The following is a 23,313-nucleotide window of genomic DNA, read 5'->3' as shown; positions in this document are numbered from 1 at the left end:
TAATTATTAATTATAAATCACAAATTTGGTAATGATGACAATTCAATATAAATATGAGAGTGAGGGATATGAGAGTGATATAATAATGAGGAGTGATGACATAAATTACTTTTAACTAAGGATTAACTTTTTAACAACGACGTGTTTAAATATAATTTGTAAATGGTTATAATAATATATCGTTAATTTTCTATAATTTATAATTATTATTAGGTAGGTATAGGTGTTCTCAAAACGCATTAGACATTGCAGGACATAACTAAAGGACTCTTTTTTAAATTTATTAAATTACAAGTATAATTGATAGACGATAGTTTAAAATGTATAGGAATTATTAACTTATAACTTACAAGTTACAAGTATGCAAACATTTGGGCAAACAATTATATTTGTAAATAAGATCATACAGCTACAAAGATGATTGTATAAAGTTCAATATTTTAATAGTATAATTAAAAGGTACTCTTATTTGTTTAAGACACACGGAGCGAGTAGTACCTATATACACGAAAATATAAAGTATTTTTAAACAGATAAATACATATCAAATATCAAAGTAATAACTGTATATAATAAATAATAATGATAATAAATGTAATATAATATAAACGATTTGGTAACAAAATAAATCATGACTAGAGAAGCTCTCACGGCTATATCGCTATTGACTGTATTATATAAATATTAAATAATAGGTATGCCACATATTATTTCAAAATTTTTAGCTGATTTCGATAAAATTAAAAAGTTATATATATATATACATAATAAATAACATAAGTACATGGTCATAATTTAAATAACAGACAATTCTGATGACGAGATGTATTGTGGACAAATACTGAAATATTGCAAATAATCACGAATACTAAATGGCCAAATACACCCAATTCTCTAAACTTACAATGTTTAGATATCTTTATTGGCACTATGAAATTAAATGAAAATCTTGAAAAATGTCCACCTAAAGTCCTATTTGTGTGTAACTAACAACTGTGATAGCTCTTGAAAATGTGTAATTTTACTTTAAAAATCATAACATAAGTTGTTATTTTCGTAATCAAATAATGTCACGGCGCATTAATACAAATGCTTTTACAATGTCCTCGAAAAATGATGGTTTTTATAAGAGATGTACGGGCAATTTAATTTCTTATCGTTTGCCTGAAAATTTAAAACATTTTCGGTCAAACCGTTTGACAAAAAAAAAACATTTTATCTAATCTGCAGATAACTCTAGGTTAAGATCTTTAATTTTGAACTTTAGTTGTGAACTTTCAGTTATTAATTTATAATATTATAGATAATATGTAAATTTAAAATTTTTAACGTTATACATGTATAACGTCTTCACGTGTTTGATCTACCATTGTTATTTCCATGTTGTACCTACATGCTGCAGTAAATGTATAGTCTCAAAAGACTCCTAATTATTCATTCTATTTTTGTATCTTTGACAAAATCGAGAGTAAGACTGCAGTAAGTAAATCATACCCAGTGTTCTAGATATTTACATTTTAGTTATATGATAAAAAAAGTTGCATTATATATTATATATAACTGCAGAGTTGGTGGTCAGAAGAGCTGTACCGATTATAAAAGTGGTTAACTAGTAAATATTTAATATATATCATGTATAGTAAGTAGGTTTTGAAATGCGTGTGTATACTTTTGGTTTGTACACAAGGACATAAGGTTAACTATTTTTCCAGTTATTTCTCAAAAACCTCTTGAAGTTTGAACGATATAAACTAGAATGTCGGTCAATACCAAAGGTTTGGTTATAACCTAACTATGTGGTATATTTAAATTTTCATTAATCTTCTATATCTAATTATTTTAAAGTGATATAATTGGTAAGTAATCGTATTTTACTATATTTCAGTATTTGATACATACGTAATATGATGGTATTATCAATTCTGGCATAATTGGTATATTACAATATATGTTATATTTGACGGTAGGTATATTCTAGAATGCTTCGGTAAAATCATACTGGTATTCCGGTACGTACCAGTATCCAATTTCAATATAGGTAGGTAGGTATGCAAACTATAAACATACATATTTAAAGAATTACAAACATATTTAAATTATTGAGTGGTTTTCATCGTTAAATTGAAGGATTTCAGAAATCCAGAGAAATAAAATTCGAAATTTTTCATAACAACACACTATTTGTGAGTTGGACACTTGGACATATCACATATCATTCTATATTACTAGAATAGGCGCACAGCCACATAAAGTGTAACACTAATAGATGTCCAATACATTTAAATGTCTAAGAATTTAGTATATAATTAGTACAATTGCATAAAGTACGCTTACGCCTATAAAGTGAATTATATATTTATACAAGCATGGATCTTGTATATAGACTAGTAGGACTGTATTGTATTTATAACACTATATGCTAATATATAATGACATATCTATTTAGACTTGACTAGTACAGTAGTCACATCACACTAATGCACTATGTAATAGTGTAATACAGTGAAACTTCTATATATTACAAAGTGTCATGGGCAACAGAAAAATTGAATTATTTATAGAAAATTTCGGTAATTAGAATTAAATTAATTTGTTTTGGTTCCCAAAAATATTTTGTTACACAGAACATTTTGTGAAATGGAAGTTCGTTGTATGGAACTTTAACACACAATATAAAGATTTATATTATGTTTGGTTAACTACGCGTACGACTTTTCCATGTGATACATGTCACCGAGCAGTCTTTGTATGGGTATGTCACCGATGGTTTCCTTGAAGAACAGCCTCTCGATGGTGGCTTGCCGGACTGCCCGCAGATTGGGCAACATAAGCAACAGCCGCCCGAACCTTGTGGGCTGTCTTGAATACCGGCCCCGCACGTAATCACCTAATATGCACTGGGCCTGGTCTTGGAGCATTTCCACTGGTTGAGCGTCTATCAAGCCCGGTGTTTCTACATAAAAACGAATTTTTAAGTATATATTATGGGTGATAAAAACTTTAAAAATGCATCACACTTGAGTGTTTGAAACAAATAATAGTTAGTGAGTCTTGTTCACAGTAAAAAAGAATTACTAACAAAAACATAGGTATACCTATATAATATTTTCTTAGATAAAACTGTACAACTAATATAAAATGTAATTGTATATAATATCTACTGTAAAAACTACCTATCCTATAACCATATGTAATTACCAATTATAACTAAATTATGAATTAATATTAATGTAAATACAACCGAAGGGTAATAACCTAGCTGTTGAAGCCTTTGTTCTAAATAAAAAAATAATAAAAAATTTAATTTTAACTATAAAATATTATATTTTAAGATGATGAGATGCATTTATTATAGTTTATATATACCTACTATATTAATTTTAAACATATAAATTATGGCAACAAGTAATGGATGATATTATATACACATTAATATCTTATAATATATACCTATATTTAAAAGAAAATATTATATGGGTAATGGGAATACATTATATATATATATATATGTTTTTTTTTTTTACCGTGAATAAGATTAAATCACAATAATATAGTGTATACACAAGTACACAACATCTTATATAAAATATTTTTGAAATAATAAACGTTTTAACTTCGAATGTCAATCAACATTCGCCATAGTAATTCACCACTCACCTGGGGTGAATAGAATAACTGCTTTCATGCAACCGCACTCGCTGCCATCCGGCGACAGTTGCCGAAAGCGTGCCAATATCTCTTGTATAATTTTCATTTCGTTGTTGACCTTTGTGTCGTCCGCTGGTAGTCTTTCGCGAGCCTTTTCTGAATTTAGCAGTGGCGATAGGTCCCAAGGAATGGACCACTGGGCCAAGTGTAACAGGAACAATTCTTTCCACGATTCTTGTAGCAGTAGCAACTGTTTTACAGATAAAACAAAATCAGATTCGACGTCGCCAAAAATAAAAATAATAATTATTCTCTTCAAACTTTTTTTTTTAATGCTAGCGTCTACGACCAGTTACCATAATACCTACGTAAAGTTAAAATATAACAAAACAAAATATTAAGTTAATATAATACTTTTCGAAATGTATAATGAGTGTTCACTGCATCAGTTAAAAGAATTACCACAATATATTAGTAGGTAATCTGTACATGAGTGTATACATAGATGGTCACATAGTTTTATTTTAAATTATAAGTAACAAATTCATTTTAGTGTATCGGTATGTTAGGCTATCAGCGCGGCTTATGCATCACTGTTATACTTGGTGTCTAAAAAAATTATTGTAGGCGAGACTCTAGCCACCAAAAATATTTAGTGCATTTAATATAAATTTAGCCATATATAGTTAGCTATATAGTGCAAATGTGTACATTACCACTGCAGTATAGTATAAAGTATTGAGTATCTTATATGGTTATATAAGCGTATATTAACAGTAAAGACAATTCATTATAATTATAAATCCTGGCAATACAATGTATATATTTTTATTACCTGGTCGTGTTTGGAAAGGGTCTGAAACGGAGCCAAGCATCGGACCCATCTAACAGCCATGAAGAGTAATCGAGCTGTGGTCTCCTGTAACACAAAGAACAATATATGGTTAACTTAGTTTAGGCCAGGCGACAATGACCATTAGCTGTGGTGTATAGAAAATGTTAATGTTAATATTCAGGGAAAATTTCATGTATCTACGGTAATTTTTTTAAGAGTTACATCAAAACCAAAATCGATTTTTATGCAAAATTCCTGTTTTTCCTTAAATTTGCGTTTGTTTTCCCGGCGCTTTTGAAAAGTACTGGGAATTTTAAACCTTGACCTTCCAAATACAACAACTAGATTCGTTCTCCCACCGGAAAAGATACTGAAGTTGAAAATCGAAGCATTATTTCGACAATGTATCATTACACAGACACAAAAAATAATAATAATAAAAACATCTAAATGTATCATTGTAAAATCAATACTTTCATTGCTCGGCTTAGAATGTAAAATAGTAAAACAAAAACCTTAACTTTACTAAGCATCATTATAACACTAATATACACTATATAAATAAATGTATTTGTCAAATGTATTTGTACTGGGTCGCCATTTTTAATCTTCAATCACAGGCGATTGGATAAAGGGGCACACCTTTTGCCACCCGCAGAAAAGTAGGCGGGCAGTCAAAAAGTCAACCCTCGTGTATAAAATATAATCCCTTACCCCAGTGCGTATACCATCGACCCGATGTGTTGAAACGTCAGTTATCTACAGACCTATACGTGTATAGCGCATATAGCCAATGTCAATATTAGGTAGGTACATCAATTGTTGAAAGTGCTGCAATATAATTCTGTAAATATTGACTGATTTGTCTGATTTGTCAAAACTCGAACAATAATAAATTTAAAACTATATACAACGGTATATTATACTTAATGTATAATTGACTTATTGGACTTTACCTAGTACGCATTATAAGAACGGAGAATTAGGCATTTCAGATATTAAATATTAATGAATGACGAGTAGGTAATGATTAATTAAATAGGTGTCTAAAAATTAAGATGATTATATAAATTAACTATAATATTATAAATGTATAACGTTTAAATTATAAAACAGTTAAAATAACATAAAATTGATATCTCATCAGTCATTTTCGTATGTGACGTCGATGATTTAATATACCTAACAATTGAATATATCACGTTTAAAATGGTATAAATACATACTCAGTATAGTATTTTAAATATAAGATTATAAAAAGTGACCACTTGAATAATTACTATTAAAGAAAAATAAAGTTAGGCAGTATTTATTACTATATCTAATATTCTATATTTCTACATAATATTATATACCTAATTAAATAAATCGGTAGGTACCCATACTAATAAGTAATAACCAGTGGCGTACACACGGTGGAAGGGGGTGTTCAGCTCCCTATCCCCTTTGTACATTTTTACTATATATACAGATGTAAGAAACATAAAATATTAATAATAATTAATCACTATTAACCCCTCCCATTGCAGGTAAAATCAACTGTACATCACCGCTAATAATTGACAACAGAGTTTCACCAATTGCAATGGTTGGGTTAAAAGTTCCTAATTATTTTTTTGAACATTTTTCATTGTAAATACTACCTAATTTAAAATTCAAGCGAATAACGATTATAGCCCTTAAAAATAGTTTTACAAAAATATAAAATAGACATAATATTGAAAGTAATAGACTTGGGAGATATTTACAAGATATTAATGTTAATAGATTAATGTTTAACGACTAAAATGCTCTAATCACCATATCTTCATATCTTATAAGCCCATTACCAAGGACCTTTTATCCTTAGAACACAAAGTTAAATAACTTAAAAATTACTCGTATGAATTTTGATTCTGAATATTCTGATACATAATTTTTCAGAAAAATTACTTAATGAATAATTCACAATTGAAAAAGGGATTATCATTTGAAAAACAAAAGCTTATATCTTCACAGGACACTCATTAAGTAGAACAAAAAATCTTAAGACTTTGAAAATATGGTCTTTAACTTTTAAGTATACTTAAAAATTCCAAAAGTTAGATTTTGAATAACTGCATTATTACAGAAAAATAGGGATTGACTAAGTGATCATGCTTGGTGAATCACTCTGTATATTTAATAACGCATACAGTGACACCATGATGTCTTATACCTACTTTATAATATTATATTATCATTGTGTTCAATCTACAACTTTCATCCTCTAAGGAGATTTTTTAATAAAAGCAGTCAATATTTCTTTTTCTGATACAAAATCAATGATAAAAAAAATTTCGGTCCATGTTTGGGAAAGGGCATGGCCCTTCTCTCCCCCTAGCTACGTCACTGAGTAACACCGTTATATAATTATTTAAATATATATTATATGATTACGACGTAATTGTTTTAATTACCTGTAAGACTTCCCAAGTCGGTGACAACGACAACGATAGTGAACTCTGAGGACTGGTCGGTTGTGGTATGCCAATAGGTGACGAGGCTTCTGACATCTTTGCACTCCATATCAATTCCTATGAGCGGGAAAAAGACAAGCAATTTTTTCATTAAATAAAAAATAATTTCGAGCGAATGTTACATCTACTACATATCCAATGGTCATAAAAATACCATATATTATAACAATAAATTATGCATTGGTACAACAGGGTTGATTTCAATATATAACTGAGCCTCAGTAACACTCGTCAATAATATAAAAATTGTATCCCAATACTTTTTTTTGTGTAAGAAAAAGTTTCCAACCAATAACTATTCAAAATATTTTTATAACCTTTACAAGAAAATGTGTCGGAACAGTTAAATTTTTAACGTGGTGGTGTTTAGGTTTTTATTCTTTTTAAACAACAGATATTTTTAGTTTCATATTAGTCCATATTTCGGTTTATAATTCAATGCTTATACATAAGAAAAATGCGATTTTGTTTGCAACGATTACACCTATGTCGGAACACTGGTATTAATACGCTCAAGGATTGGAAAGCTACGTATACATAATACGCATATTATATTTATATTTATACGTCATAAGTAGGTACGAAAACAAATTTTCCGAGTCAAGGCGTAAATAAAAAAAAAAAAAATAATAAACCGACTATAAAATATATAAAATAAAATGTACCTATATAATAATAATATAATATAATATAATTTATGGCAGTCGTCAGCAGCTCGTCACCGCCATCGCATTACACGTCGTCTCCGCTACACCGATGCTAATAGCGATAAAAGTCGAGCTTAAGCCCGAGGGTCGACACAATGTGATGTGTAAAATACTCGACACACATTCAGCGTTGTATATAATATATATATATATGTGTATATATATGTGTACGAACGTATTTATACATATATTTACACGATCGTATACGCGTCCGTGTGTGCAGTAAACGTATAATACGGTAAAGCCAGAGGGCGTCTTTGACGTCCGCGAACAAAGGGTTCGATTGCTGCTAAAACCCGCGAGGACCATGTGGTCCAGTTCTCACATCAAAACGTCCACGCGCGAGGGGGGGGGCCTGACTCATCGCGCGAGTGCGCTACACTCCTCTTCCGCCGCCGCAGAATCCTCCTGCTCCTCCTCCTTCGCGCACTTTCGGTCCGCTCACCGTCCTCTCGCCGCGCCGCAGCACCGTGTATTATATTAGGACGACACACACTCCTTCGGCAGCAGTGTATTACACGTGTCCTTATTATTTGCAGTGTGCACGTACGTACATATACGTACATTATGTACCTGCCTAGCTAAATATTTCTATTGGCCACCGAAATTTAGATGTCGCGCCTCCCGGCTTTTATGTATATATATTATATATAATATCTACCTGCTATGTTAATATCATATACATATACACCGTTCGAGTCCTTTGACCGACCGCGTTCGATATCACAGAAGAGATTTCGTAGAGAAAACGCTGCAGCTTCACTTGTAAATTATGTCATTTCGATTACCTATACGTTAATTAATTAATTACATGCATATCTGTGCTTGAGCATAACAGTCCTTAATTCAATTTAAATAGATTGTAGTTTTATATAAATATTAATTCTGAATATTATAAATTATAATTATAATATTATATATCTAACGAGGACGCATTATCAAATTATGCCGGGTTGTATACTAAACATTTGATGAACCATTAGTGAGCGAATTTAATTCTTAAAACAAGATTTAGTGTCCCATAATTAATCCATTCGATTTTCATCAATTTTTATGCAACACGGCAATAATATTATATTATAATTTATAACTAATATATAGATGTATGCCAAGCGATTTCGTTTACCTGACATTTTTCGGCCGACATGAGTATCTGCAAGAGCCCGGGCGGCGGGGGCGGCTGTTGTTGCCCCAAGAAAACGTGTCCCTGCGGCGGCGTTGGAGGCAAAAGCGTGGGCGGCGGTGGTGGCTGCTGCTGCTGCTGCTGCTGCTGTGGAAGCGGCGGCGGCTGTTGTTGCTGCTGTTGCTGTTGCTGAAGATGGTGGTGGTGTTGCTGCGACGGCGGCGCAGGAGGCATGGGTGGCAGGGCCGTGTCCATCGGCGTCTTTGGGTAAGACGTCTTTTGGATCATGTTGTTGTGGTCGGCGCTCAGCGGGATTTGGCCAGGTGGCCGCTGGTGGTTGACGGTGGGCTGCGGTGAGTCCTTCATCGGGTGATGATGGTGATGGTGGTGGTGATGGTGCAACTTTGGTTTGCGTGGTCCTCGCTCGTGTTGCACAGCTATACATATATTATATTATAGTGTTAAAATATTATGAAAATTTATATCATAACAATAAAGTCGCAGGTCATTATACGCGCACCCTGCATATCACCCCTCGTTTAATAACAACAATAATATTATATTACATCAGGGGGTGGTATATTGGTAAGAAATAATGGAGGATTAAGGGGAGGCTAGACAAGAGAAAAACAACTTTTTGAGTCTTTATTAATTAACACTCGAGTAATAGCCATTGTCGAAAGTTTAAATTCATACTAGAGGTGTATACAATTTAAACTTTTAAGTATTCATAATTATCTTCGTAATTTTAACATGCTGATCTTCCTTTATACTATATAGTATTCATATTTTACGCATATTCGATCGACATGATGATGTATGTTTAGAAATAGATCAAATAGAAGGAATTTAGTATAAATTAGGTACTAATAAAGGAGAAAGGAACGTGAACCGTGAACGTGAATTAATTATTATTATTCATCAATATTAATAGATATTATATTAAATCAATTTTAATTTAGACTCTTTTTCTTTTGAATGAAATTTCAATCTATACACATATTTACATATTATGTGATGTATAATTTTCAATCTCCACTAGCGCTCACAATTCAAATTGCATTATGCGTTCCATACTTACCTACCATTTTATTTAACATTTTGATTTCACGAATTTCGTTTAAGAAACCAAGTTTCACCACGAGTTCTGGCACACATTTTTTTTTCATTTTCATCAATCATTTATAATATGCAGGTTAACCATACGAAAATCACCGAAAACTGTAAGTGCCATAGCTTTTGTTCTGGTTTGATATATACTTTTTTTTAATCTAAGCTTTCAAATAATTTGTTTTCACGAATTCGCCATTATTTATTATTATATTTTTTTTTTTTATTAAATCGGACTCGACTGAAAAAACATTTTGTAAAAATGTTCATTTAAACTCAATTTATGATATTCAAATTCCTGGAAGTAATAATAATAATTCATCATCGGATTACACATTTACATCGATAACTATACACGTTGATATGTTCGAGGGTTGTTCAATTGTTCACGGATATTTACTGCTGATTGAAAACTGTCTCCCCGTTTATAGTTCCCATTGTCACCCCAGTTCTTTTGTTATCATACACAACTATAATACAGTGAGTGTACCTATATCAATATAGTATCATCTAAATCACCTGCAGTTCACCGGGAGGCGCCCTGCACATCAATCTTCTTGTGCCTATAGTTGTATATTCAAACACCTTATTCTATTATTATTTTCTCGTTTATTATTATTTATTTTTGTTTTTATTACTATTTTTTTTTAATCAAAATTAAATTACCTACATTTCACCATCCGGTCCAGGGAAGCTTGTAGCATAAGAAACTTTGTGATTTTGCAAATTTGTTACGCTAAACGAAATCCGAGAATATGACGTGGCCCAGATGATTTATTTTTATGTTTAACTCAAGAAAACAACCCGTATGAAATAAACCTTTCTTTTTATGTATTTTTTCTTTTTTTTTATCAAATAATCCCGGCTACGCTGTACCTTTTTGATCCGCGAATATTCAAAACGAACATTTTTGTTGTTTTAGCTAACGATCCCCAGACATACGGGCATTTTATTCAATTGGTTTTTGGTCTAAACAACTTATTTCAAAGCATATATTCAGCTCTAAAAAATATTTTAGATCACTCCCATCGGTTGTCGGTTGTACGGAAATTGTATAAATGCAGTTTTATTATACATGTAAAATCTAAATGTTCCAATAAAAAATAACACAATAAATATTTATCAATAATAATTGCAATACAATTCTAAACTAGGTATATTAACAAATTTTCTTAGTTATTGAAATAATAATATTGTTATGGCTTGATGAGGCGCGGTCGTACGCTCAATCTGCGGCAACGCTCTGAGCGTACGTACCGGCCGCCGTTGCTAGCACTCGGATGGGTGACCACCAGGGTTTTTACAACACTTCCTTGCCATACGTACAAATAAGTGTTTCAAATCAACCTATCCACATACAAACAGCTAATGGCCATAGTTGCCGGGCTTTAAATTATATTGTCCTATGTTTTTAAATTCCTATACGCATAATATTATTTTTGACAATTTACATTTATAATTATTGCTTGTATATATTATGTAACTACCTGTATGACTAAACTTGTCTTTTTAATATTGAAACTATTTATCTATTTAAAATAATAAACATACATTATTGATATTTGGTGATATTAAAAACAGTATTGGTTGTACTTGTATTATATCAAATATTATTCAAATTATTTAAAATATGACTTGTATGTAGGCAAGTTCACTCAAAACTTAAATATTACAACAGCATGCAATTTGTATAATAGTATAATATAATATTTTATTATATTTATGCGTTAAACAAACTTATACTTTTTGCAATTGCATACATACATTATAAGTTATAACGATAGCGCTAATATTGTAGGTGCCTACATATACTCATTTTTGTTGTACACATACGTCTTGTTTTTCTATTATTACTTCAATTGAGTTTGGAAAAGAAACCACTCCTTATATATTTATTTAAATGGCTATCGTTTTCCGAATTGCACATTTGAATTGCATCAAGTCATCGACCCCCTCCTGTCTATTTTACACTTGTTTTTCCGTTGGTAAGTCAGTTAATCCAGCTATCAGCTGTCAAAAACTCACACGTATATATTCCAGCCAGCAGTCGCCAGATACAACACCCACACACACACACACACACACATGATTGGAGAGGCGTGAAAGGGATATATTATTTACGGAGGGGTGAGCGAATAGCTGGAGAATTTTCAATGAAGACCGAAAATTGGCTACGCTGTGCTGGAGCGGTAGCTTTTTGCACAAAACGCGGTTCATTTATCAAAGGCTGAGGAGGGTAAAGAGAAAAAGAATTAAAGAGTGAAGAGATAGAGTTAAGAGAGAGGTTTTGCTTGGCGTGATTGAAGACTTCGCGTTAACGACATTATAAACTAGGCATTTTGTTTGGGGGTGGGTCATTATTCAACACCCGAGAAATTAGACGAAAGAGAAAAAAATGCAAGAAAATCTTTAGTCAGCCCTTAACGAGCAGTGGATGCCGGCTGAGTGTACAAAACGGCAAGGAATACAAACGGTCAAAGCCGTCGGTTTACACGTCGAAATCCGACGTTAAATTATTATAGTATCTTTATCACCTACTTATTTTGTGTGGCTCGACCATTTTCTATAGTACATTTTTAAGTTGTTTGTCAATATAAACCAATTTAGCATGAATAGGTATTGTTATAAAATATATTATATGTTACATTAAAATTAAAACCATATTTTTTGACAACTCATTATATATTATAATATTTTTTAATATTGCGGTTAATAGGTTAATATAATCTATAGTTATGTCCCCGCAGATAGTCATAAATAAAATTATATAATTATTAATTGTCAACGGGTTATAAATAATCTAAATATAATTCTTAATATGTATTTGTTTTATTATTTGCCATCTTTAAAAATATTAAACTATTTAATATAACTTGATAAACAACATCATTTATAACTTTATATTTAAAATGTAATAGATGTACACTGAATAGTGAGTACTGACGTTTTTATACCCCGGAGTTAAGACCTTTAGGTTCTTAGTGTATGTACAACAAATTGTATTAATATGGGTATCTGCTTGGTGCTTGCATATTTTTTGAAATAGTAATAACTAAGTACATACTTAATCAATTTTCTTTTATCATTGTAAAATACCAAAAATCACATAAAAACTAGATAAATTATAATTTATAGTTTCATATTTTATCAATGCATAATTGTACGTAACACATTTACGTACAGTGAAACTTAACTACTACCTACGCATAGTCTCATGGGAAATAAATAAAAATCGTATTAGAGAAATATTTCAATTAACAGAAAATTTAGTCAAATGGGAGTATTTTCCTAATTCACTGTATTAGGAAACTGTATTATAAATACTTATCCAAATTATTTTAGTATGATCCTATAATATATGCATATTGTATGAATATTGTATATATTATTAGGTATTCATTTCATATATTTTGTATAATATGTTACGTGAAATGAATTCAAAACCAAAATGCGTTTTCCCGAACATTAAATACAATGTAAACACGACGTGGTGCCACTGATTTTATGATCTGTCACGATATGGCACCGCAAAATCATGAGTACGCATAATATTAACAGTTTTGTTGGGACACCGTTGAAGTAGCTTCTGTGGTGTTTCAATCGGTTGTTTATAAACGCATATAATATATATTTGTATACTCGGGAAAGGAAACCTCCCACAAAATAACTATTATATAACAATTACTTTGACTGGATACACTTTGTTTGAGGAATAAAACAAAAATGGTCGAAAATTTGCATGTTTATATGATAGTGTGTGTATAAACATAATAGTATGTAATATACATTATACATTATACATCATAATACAGAAGTTTACACAAACATTTTGAGTTGTAAAAACTTCAGAACAGCGTGGTGAAAATATGTAATATATATACAAAGGGTGGAATCGAGCAATATAATAATATAATATCAATTTTGACACGAACTCACCGTCCTTGTTCATCGCCGACTGAAAACACTTGTTGAGCCGGCAAGCCCTACACTGGTTTCTGTGGGTCTTGTCAATGGGGCACCTGCCTTTGAGTTCGCCTTGTGCCTTGCACGTGTACACCCGGTTCCGGTGGATGCTTCTTTTGAAAAACCCGGAACAACCTGCAGCACAATGCACGCGATGGCATTTGCCAGTCCCGAAATGTTAGTATATAAATACTAAAGGAAAATTATCTACCACACTTACCGTCACAACTGTAAATGCCGTAATGTTTGCCAGAACTTCTATCCCCACAAACTTTGCACGGGATATCCAATAATCGATCTCCTATTAACAAAATAAAAAATATATTTTGATTTATAAAAATATATGCACACGTAAAGTAGTACTTATGTAGTTGATGTAGATTGTATGAACTAATAAATTAAATAACTAATCGCTTTTTTTCTTACATATACGAATTATGTACTTGAGTATTCTTTAAATCGGAGGGTATATGCAGATTTTCAAAAGTTTCACCCCCCTCGAATCAATTGAAACTTATAAAAAAAGTATTTTTTTTACAGATAATTGAATGTTGCATTAACTATTATCTTGTAAAATAACTATCATACTGAAAATGTATACAAAGTAATGTACCTATACAAACCGATATTACTTTTTACTTATACCTATTTCAATAATAAAATAATATATAGCTAGATTGAAAAACATCATTTTTAAAGTAATACTTATAAAAATAACATTTATATTCAATCAATCAGTAAGTAAAAATAATACCAATGATTTTTTGATGGTTGATAACAATTTATTCACGGAAAGCGAAGAAATTCAGTCACAAAATTATTTTGAAAATAATTTATCTGAAGACGATGAAGATGATGAAAAAGAAGAGGTGTTCCATGAAGAAGTTATATGGATAAAAATATACAAAAACGCATTCATTGAGATAAAAAAAACAGTTTGGTAATTGTTATGATAACGATATAATGTATAAATGAAACGTTATTGATACAAAAAAAGTAGCGATAAGACCTGTGCTAAGTCTGCCAAAGAAAAATTATAATATTATGATGCTTAGACTGTATAGACAGGTATATACCTATATCATGACATGTATTATACCACACATCCCCTGCAGAATGGGATGGCTGGGCGACGAGCTGGTTAGTCATGGTTAGTTGCTCGCGAACTTTGTTCGAGACGACTGCGTTTACGGGGGCTCCCTTCGTCGGTCGACGGTTGAAAAGTTGTGGGCAAGGACACCTTTATTATGCTATATATATATATGTTGTGTAGGTATAGAAAACGTTGAAAAGTGACGAGTTGGAGCTTTTTCGGCCTAACATGCATATATATATATATATATACAAGAATTATATAAGGCGATATATTATGCTGTACTCGACCGTAAACGATGCGATCGCTAACGTGTGTATATATATATTCCCCCCCGGCGGTGGCAGGGGCGAAGAAGGATCTAAAAGTTGGCGTGGCGGGCTTATATATACGTATAAGTGCGGCGATAGTGTATATATCGCCCGAGAGACGGCGACGACTATATACGATATATGGGCTCGGCGTGTGGTTTATTAATGAGCTTGTTTCGGAATCCGCTTATGAATACCACGCTCGCGCGTCAAGTGTCTTATACAAAACTATCTACCTAACTATTTACGTAAAAATGTGATATTTTGTGTACTTTTTTAAATGCACTTAATTTTTATCCTTCAATACTGTTTGAAATTAATCTAATATTTTTTTTTTTATTGTGCACCATCCAATACCTACAAATAAATCTGTTCGTCTGTTTCGTTCCGCTGAGCGGATATTGGTGAAATTTGGTGTGGAAACAGCTTGAATCCCGAGAAAGGATATGAACTACTTTATTTAAAAAATCAACCCCTAAAGGGGTGAAACTAAATAACCACTCTAATATGATTGAAAGTCAACAAAATCGTTTAAGAAGGATTTCTTAGAAATTCAACCCATAAGCCCTCCAGGGGATGGAAAGGGGTAGAAAAGTTTTAGTTTTTAGTGATAATTTTGGCTATGAATATTCTTATTGTTTTTTATTTCATTATGAGTAAGCATTAATAAGTTAAGTAAGCAAAGTTGTCCTTTCTAAATTTTACAAAAGTCCTGTCAAATTGAGGAGTTGTTTGGTATATATAGTGATTTTTTAGTTTCTATAGAACAACATTTGCATCATTTTTTTGTAGCTGGATTAACAAAACAATGCTGATACGCAAGCCGCGGGGAATAGCTAAAATACATATAAAGTTAGTCGAAAAGAACTTAATGTTCTCTAAGGACATAATGCTGCGCTTGTTGTCGATTTCCGATTGGGTTGACGACTTAATTCTAATTTGTAAATATTACGGATTATTTTATTGTCGTACAAAGTCATTTTATTATTATTGTTACGGCCACGGTATTGGGTACAACACGCTAGTGCCCGTATCGGGCTGCATACAATATACAATATTGCAGTATATCATAATAATGTTTCGCACCGCGGAGGTGCGTTGCGCTTAACTTCGTAACGCGGCCGCCGCTGTGCCAGAAACTACGGCACATCCGACGATTTTTGTTTTCCGGAAGTATGTACGATATCGTAATATATAACACGATCGCGAGTATATACGCGGGGCCCGGGGCCAGAAACTGCAGTGGCGACGGCGGCGGCTAATGGATGTCGAGCAAAAGTATATGCACGCGGGGTGCGGATACAACGCAACCGCCGCCACTGCCGGCGCGGGACCGCTGTTGTGAAAAAGCTATACGCGCCGAGTACATTACACGCAGCTGTGCCGCGTAGCCTGCAGCCGTTTGGCGGCAACTATATGCGACCAACTTTTGTCGCGCGATCGGTCCACCGTCGAGCGTTTATACCATATTATATATTTTATCGCTGCCTCTGCAGCTATACGTACGCTGAATCGAAACTTATTCGAAATAATAACGATAGTATAATAACAATAATACGTTACAAATAGGTGCACAATGCACATACAGTATATATAATGATAATATATGTCGGTGGAAGAGACGCCACGTAAATCGTTTTTTGGGAATATCCTTGAAATATTAAAGCTGGAAGTTTTTTTTTCAAATCATAATTTTACGGAGTGAACCAATTGTTATAACACATTTTATGTTCCCGTTGTGCGGTGAATTTAGAATGTAATTAATTTTTTTAATTTTTTTAATTAATAAACTCAATATGAATACGGTTTTTTTAACTAACACAAAAATAAGTGCATATTATATAATAAATCCCGTCAATTGTTAGTTGTAACGAATTATTTTAATAACAGTATGTTATAAAAATATTAAATCGAAAATGTTTGTAATCATATGGTTTGTTTTTGTATACGATGCCAAAACATTATGATGTCAATTGCGTACTGTGCCCGCTGTACCTGTATATAAGTAATTAGGATTTGATTTATATTATAGCACCTACGTATTATAGGTTAAAGATTGATGATTTTCCAAACACACTCACTTCTTTTTCCCCTAATAGACAATAGATGTTTAAAATTTAAATAAATCTCAAATATTTCTTGGCTAGTTGACCCGGCTTAGTTTCGCTGTCACCAGTATTTCTTAACAATATATTTATAAATTACAATTATAAGTATACACCACATGTGATGGTGTCAAGCGATATTAATATATACAAGACATTTGTATAGTAATATTAGTACATAAAATATAATATTATGGGTTCAGACAAAAATGACTAAAACGGCGGTATGCAATTAAATACAAATTAATTGAAAAGGTGTCTCAATGCTAATAAGTAATAAATAATTTAAGATTCAGATGGATTATATCACTTATAAAATGTTTCCTCTAAAAAATTATTATTATACCTGGTAGAAAATAGTTATGATTTCTGCATATATATAATAATCAAAACCCCGAATGTACTGCAATTTACTAAAAATATTTTTAAATAATTGGAAATTTGTAATAAAACGGATTATGATTTATGATTACCCTGAATTACATACCTATATTAAAGTTTAATATATTTTTTGTTCAGTTATCTTCAATTAACTTCCCTAAAATTTCAGTGAATACATTTAATATTTATGGACTATAAGGTCATTCAGTTGAAATTGGAAACAGGGCGATTTCAGTGCTCTTATATAATGGTGTTAAATAATAATTGATTAAAGCTTTAACTTTTTTTTGTTCTTGGTTTATTTATTATTTATAATAAAAAAGAAATAAAACAGTTTTTTTTAAGGCTTTTCGAACTTTGCGAGCTCTGAACGAGTAGCCCGTTTAAAGTTTTTTTTGTGTTCACCTTTTGAGCGGGATACCTAATCTTCTCCGGGCTTTTTGAGTTCAACCGAAAAAGAAAGGCTTACGGTTTCAACGATACAAAAAGGTCAACAAAACTTTTCAATAATAGAGATTATGATGTGCTTTCGATCCTTTTAAAAAGGGGGTCGAATGGTTCTAAGGACCAGGCGCAAGTGTATTTGTCCGCGGGATCAACTGATTATAAAAAAATTGAACTGTGTAGTAACGGCTTCAAGAGAACTTATTTTCCGAATTATAAGGATTTATTATGAGAACTTTCAACATTACAATATATATGATTATATTTTGTATGAAAGTATAATATAAGTAATCAAACTCTATATGTGCAAAATATTACATTATTTTGTTAATCTGTGTATTATGTAACACAAAGTTTATGTTACTCAAGCTTTCAAAAATAAATTCATGGTGAAATATAGACACATAAATATGTTATGTATGTATATTTAATATTATGTTTTATATGTTTTGTTTGGTTATCAATAAATATTAATATTAAAATATAAATATTGTTTAAAATAATAATAAATTATTTTTAAAAATAAACTATATCTATATTTTAATGAAACGCGTAAAATATTTTCGCTTGGTATTATCTGTGTATATCTTAGAAGAGTTAGAATTAAAATATCAATTGAATACTTTAATATTAATATATTACATAAGAGAACAAATTTAAATTGAGACATGTAAAATGTATTAATATTATTATGTGCACAAATAATCTATTTACCTAAATACTTACACATTTAGTAAACATTACAATTATTGTATTATTCAAGGATCGGGTTTTAAAAATGTTTAAAAAAACTACAGTCACATTTGGTTCGCATACTAAAAAAAAAGTAACCTTATAGCAAAATTATTATTTAGATAAAAGGTTGCCTCTAAAACGTGATTATACTTAAATTGCCTTCAAACAACAATGACCCAAGTGCACGATAGATTTTGTTTAAATAATGTTGTCATTTTTTTTTTATAAATTGATTTTTTATGTACATAAAGACTTCATTATGCGATGTTATGTATACCAGTTAATTATACTTATAACAACATAAAAAGACGTAAAATCAATTTCAGATGAAATTTTTTTCATGTTGACAAAAGATTCTACAAGTTTAACTTTTTGATCATATTTTGTTTAAACTAATTATATTTTGTATATAATTTCAAAAGACTATCAATTATGACATACCTATAGGTACCAAATCATTTTTTTTTATAAATTATTTTACTTTATTAGATTAAAATTTAAAAATAATTAGACTATTATAATTTATAGCTGAATAGCACCTTATGCAGAAATTACCTTTAACAATATAGGTAATCGAGATCTGAGGGTTCAAACGTTGCTGCACAATATATTCTTTTTTTAATTTTTTACAATGATGGTTCTATCAATGACAATATATAGTTCCGAAGCAAAATCATACCAATTTACTAAGAAAACTTTATAACGTAGGAAGATATCTTTATTATTTTTCATATTTTTATGTTTAAATTATTTTATTATTTTTTAATTTTTATTATATTATTAGTGTATAAACTTTGTAATTATAAATTATATGAAATCAGAAGCAGAACCATAAATAAACTGTTTTAATTGAAATTATAATGCAGATTTATCATATTATTATTATTAAATTATCTATGTATCATTGTAATTTCAATTTCAATTTGTATTATTATTATTATTTTTAAATTAAACTTGTTTGCTTTATCTTTGTTGTCTATTTTATAAATATTGTCATATTTGCATATAAATTATAAATGTAATAAATAATAAGCAACTTTAAATATAATTATAAATTATAATTAAACTGTATGGAAATATATGGGACTATTTTTGAACAAATCACGATTAAGAAATCCTGATCTCCTACACTTAAATCTGTACACATATGTATTTAATATTTATTTATATACTGTAGATATTTAAGCACTATATGGTAGGTATAAAATAATTTAATTTCATACTAAACTTTACTTAAACCATACAAAATATGAAGAATAATTATATGTAAATGATGTAATTAATCACTCCTGTTATGCGCTTTGTATAGGCATAATACGTCAAGTAAAAATTCATAAAAGCTGAGTATGTTGTATGTATATGTACATAATATCATAATCCCGATAAAGTTATATACTTATATTCAATTAATGTTTCCGTTTGTACATAATATTATTAATACACTATTATGTCTATCATCCATTAAAAATGTAAAAAATGTACAGATAATAATCTCGATTTTTTAATAAGAATAAAAATAATTTATTAAACACGATAAATATTCTACTCATGTGCTACTATATTACTGTCATAAAAAGTATACCAACCAAGTCGACAAATTACAAAACCTTGTACAATATATGATTATATTATATAGTTACCTATTTCAAATTAATATTCGAGCTTAATATTTAAACCAGTATTACCAGTACTTATGGGCTATGGGTACACTTGTGGCTCCAGATAAATAGTTATACGACTCTTTATATCGCATGAACACAAAATTTCCACAGGAAAAATAAAATTGCTCAAAAAATAATACATTTTTTAAGATTCTTAAAACTTTAAATATTTTATCTATCGAATTTTATATACCTAGGTACCTACATACAAATTATACATATTAATATATTATTTCATTACTATTCAAAGTTTATACTTTATACGTACTTAAAGTATTTATATGTTAAGTTCACATAAGTTCATTTAAATTAAATCGTAGATAATTATATATTGGTACAAGACATACCATATTGCAATATTGTGCCAAACCATTATAATGTGTAATTCTTCAATCTTTACGTGTAAATAAATACAGCCGAGCGTATCTTTACTCGTTTTAAATGATTAGTGACAGGGTCGTCGTCACGAGTTTACACTTAACGGAAAAATGTAAAATTTTACTAAATAATGGAAGCCACAACGTGTTTACTATACTGTATGTCCGTATAGGTATAGCTGATATAATTGTACATGAGATAATATGAATGAAATAATATAAAATACTATGATTATAATTAATCATAGGTACCTATATAATAATATGATGCGTGAACGTGACTTACCTGTTCCCATTATCTGAATACGTCAAATCATATTGCGACGGCACCAACTCCGGTACAGAATAGAACACTAGTTGAAAAAGTGGCAGCGATCTAAAAAAAGTTCAACGAAAATCGCATTTAACAAAATATAATATATAATTTAGGTACATATAATTTAATGCTCCATTGATGTTGATAAATTGGTCAAAAGTTGTATCTCAAATTTTACTCAAAATTATCTTATATAAATCCATTGGGTTAATCTGGCTAGTTGTTTTTTCATTCGGCAAAACACCTTTAGTGAATTTCATAATTAAAATATGTTTTTTTGATATTTTAATTTTTGTGTTTTTAGCGTAAGATGTAGGTTTTATTAGTGCGCACTTATAACAAGTCCTAAATCAATGAGAAATAGGTACAATAAATATTTTATCGTGATCTAAGTACTAAGCAGACCAATATAACGAGGCCGGACTTGTTAGTTGTTACTTGTTTGATTAAGACAATTCATATAATTAAGTCGAGTTTTTATTAAATTAATAATTTGTAATATGACTATCGAAAACTTGTATATGTCCATTGTCCACTGTAGAAATATATTCTATAGGTAAATGCCATTTATAACACTCATTTAAATTGTATACAAACATTATAATTACGTTGAAAAAATTTAAAACCTTAAAGTAGTAAATTATGAAAGAATATCTTATAAATAAATCAGTTGTACAGCACCAAAAAGCAAAAAACTACAGCACAAATTATTTGGTTTGAAGTAGTTAAAAATCTTGTAAAATTTAGTGTTTTTGAAGTACAACTTTTGGCTTCTTAAGCATCGATACGATACGTCACATATGACATATTATAGAATGATAGTATAAATTATGTTATTATGATTTGTGTAAATGACATGAATAAAACTATATATATAAAGACGTACTTACATGTATTTCGTGTACCGTAAACTTGCGGCTGCGGTGGTAGCGCGTGGGTGTGCGTGTGTGCGGTGCGTCGGTGGCGGTGGTGGCGCAATGGTAGTTTGACCGTGGCCAGGGCCAAGAAGCGAATAGAGCGGTGTGTGGCTGATGCTGGTAGTATATCCGGCGCGGCCGCGTAAATATGACGGCGGCGGTGGTGCCGTTACTAAGTCGGCGGCACAGGGCGGCGCTCGGCTAGCGACAATCGCGCGTGTGTGTTGGTCCGTGGGCGTGTCCGGGCCCCGGCCGCCGCGGGACCGGCCACCCACACACCGGTCGCCGGGCGGCGGGGGCCCGCGGTGACCGGCGTTGCCGCCGCGTAATATAACAACGTGTCAAACACGGCAAACCCCCGCGGCTCGTGACCGGTGGCCCTAAAGTTATTAATTTCGTCGTAAGCTCCCGTCCCTTTACACGCGCTATATACCCACCCCTCACCGCCGGCACTGCAACCCATCGCACTCACATAATGTACATGTATATGCACATATAACCCTCCGCGCACCCACCAATGCCGCCGTACAAGGCTTTGCGCGCGGTCCCGGCGGCAGATCTCTGACCCGCTGCAGACTCCGCGTCGTACCGTCCCGCTCCTGCACTACCTATTTAATAATATGTATAGGTACACACACGTCTCGCCCGCCCGCGCGAGCACTTGTGTGTGTGTGTGCGCGAAGAAATTTCACGCGCGGCGGCGATTTCGATTAACCGACACGAACCGCCGCACCGGTGCAGCAGCTCTGGCGCGTAAGCGTGTATGCGCGGTGTGCTTCCACTTTGTAACTTCATCGCCCGAAACATGCAGAGTGCATTGCTATTATACGTATTGTGTTTAGTTGTATATAGATGAGATACCACCCATACCCAGAGATATCTTGGTTAACAGCTTAACCATTGCTATTTACATATGTATAATATGTGAGCTCGCCTGCACGCAGGTATCGATATTAGACGGTATGTATATAATACTTATCCCATATAATATATATAAAGGTACCGGAATGATGTATTAATGTTTACATAATATTATGTATAGATAATATATGTATCGAGGTGACGATGTCGTGTAAATATATTGTTTTC

At 31.5% G+C, this 23,313-nt stretch overlaps 1 protein-coding gene across 1 annotated transcript; it reads right to left on the bottom strand.

The window, feature by feature from the left end:
* Positions 1–22,345, bottom strand: LOC111041111 (nuclear receptor subfamily 2 group E member 1). The gene is made up of 9 exons (XM_022325271.1): positions 22,198–22,345; positions 21,278–21,367; positions 14,105–14,185; positions 13,858–14,019; positions 8,815–9,248; positions 6,922–7,038; positions 4,484–4,567; positions 3,658–3,898; positions 1–2,953 (listed from the first exon to the last, which is right to left on the bottom strand). The coding sequence occupies exons 2-9, from the start codon at positions 21,285–21,287 to the stop codon at positions 2,700–2,702; spliced, it is 1,383 nt and encodes a 460-aa protein (XP_022180963.1). The 5' UTR covers positions 21,288–21,367; positions 22,198–22,345; the 3' UTR covers positions 1–2,699.
* Between the last annotated feature and the right edge of the window lie 968 nt (positions 22,346–23,313).

This window comes from Myzus persicae, unplaced genomic scaffold (genome assembly GCF_001856785.1).
Source record: "Myzus persicae strain clone G006 unplaced genomic scaffold, MPER_G0061.0, whole genome shotgun sequence".
NCBI lineage: Eukaryota > Metazoa > Arthropoda > Insecta > Hemiptera > Aphididae > Myzus > Myzus persicae.
Note: the sequence above shows the minus strand (reverse complement) of the source record. Positions and strands in the feature narration are given on the sequence as shown.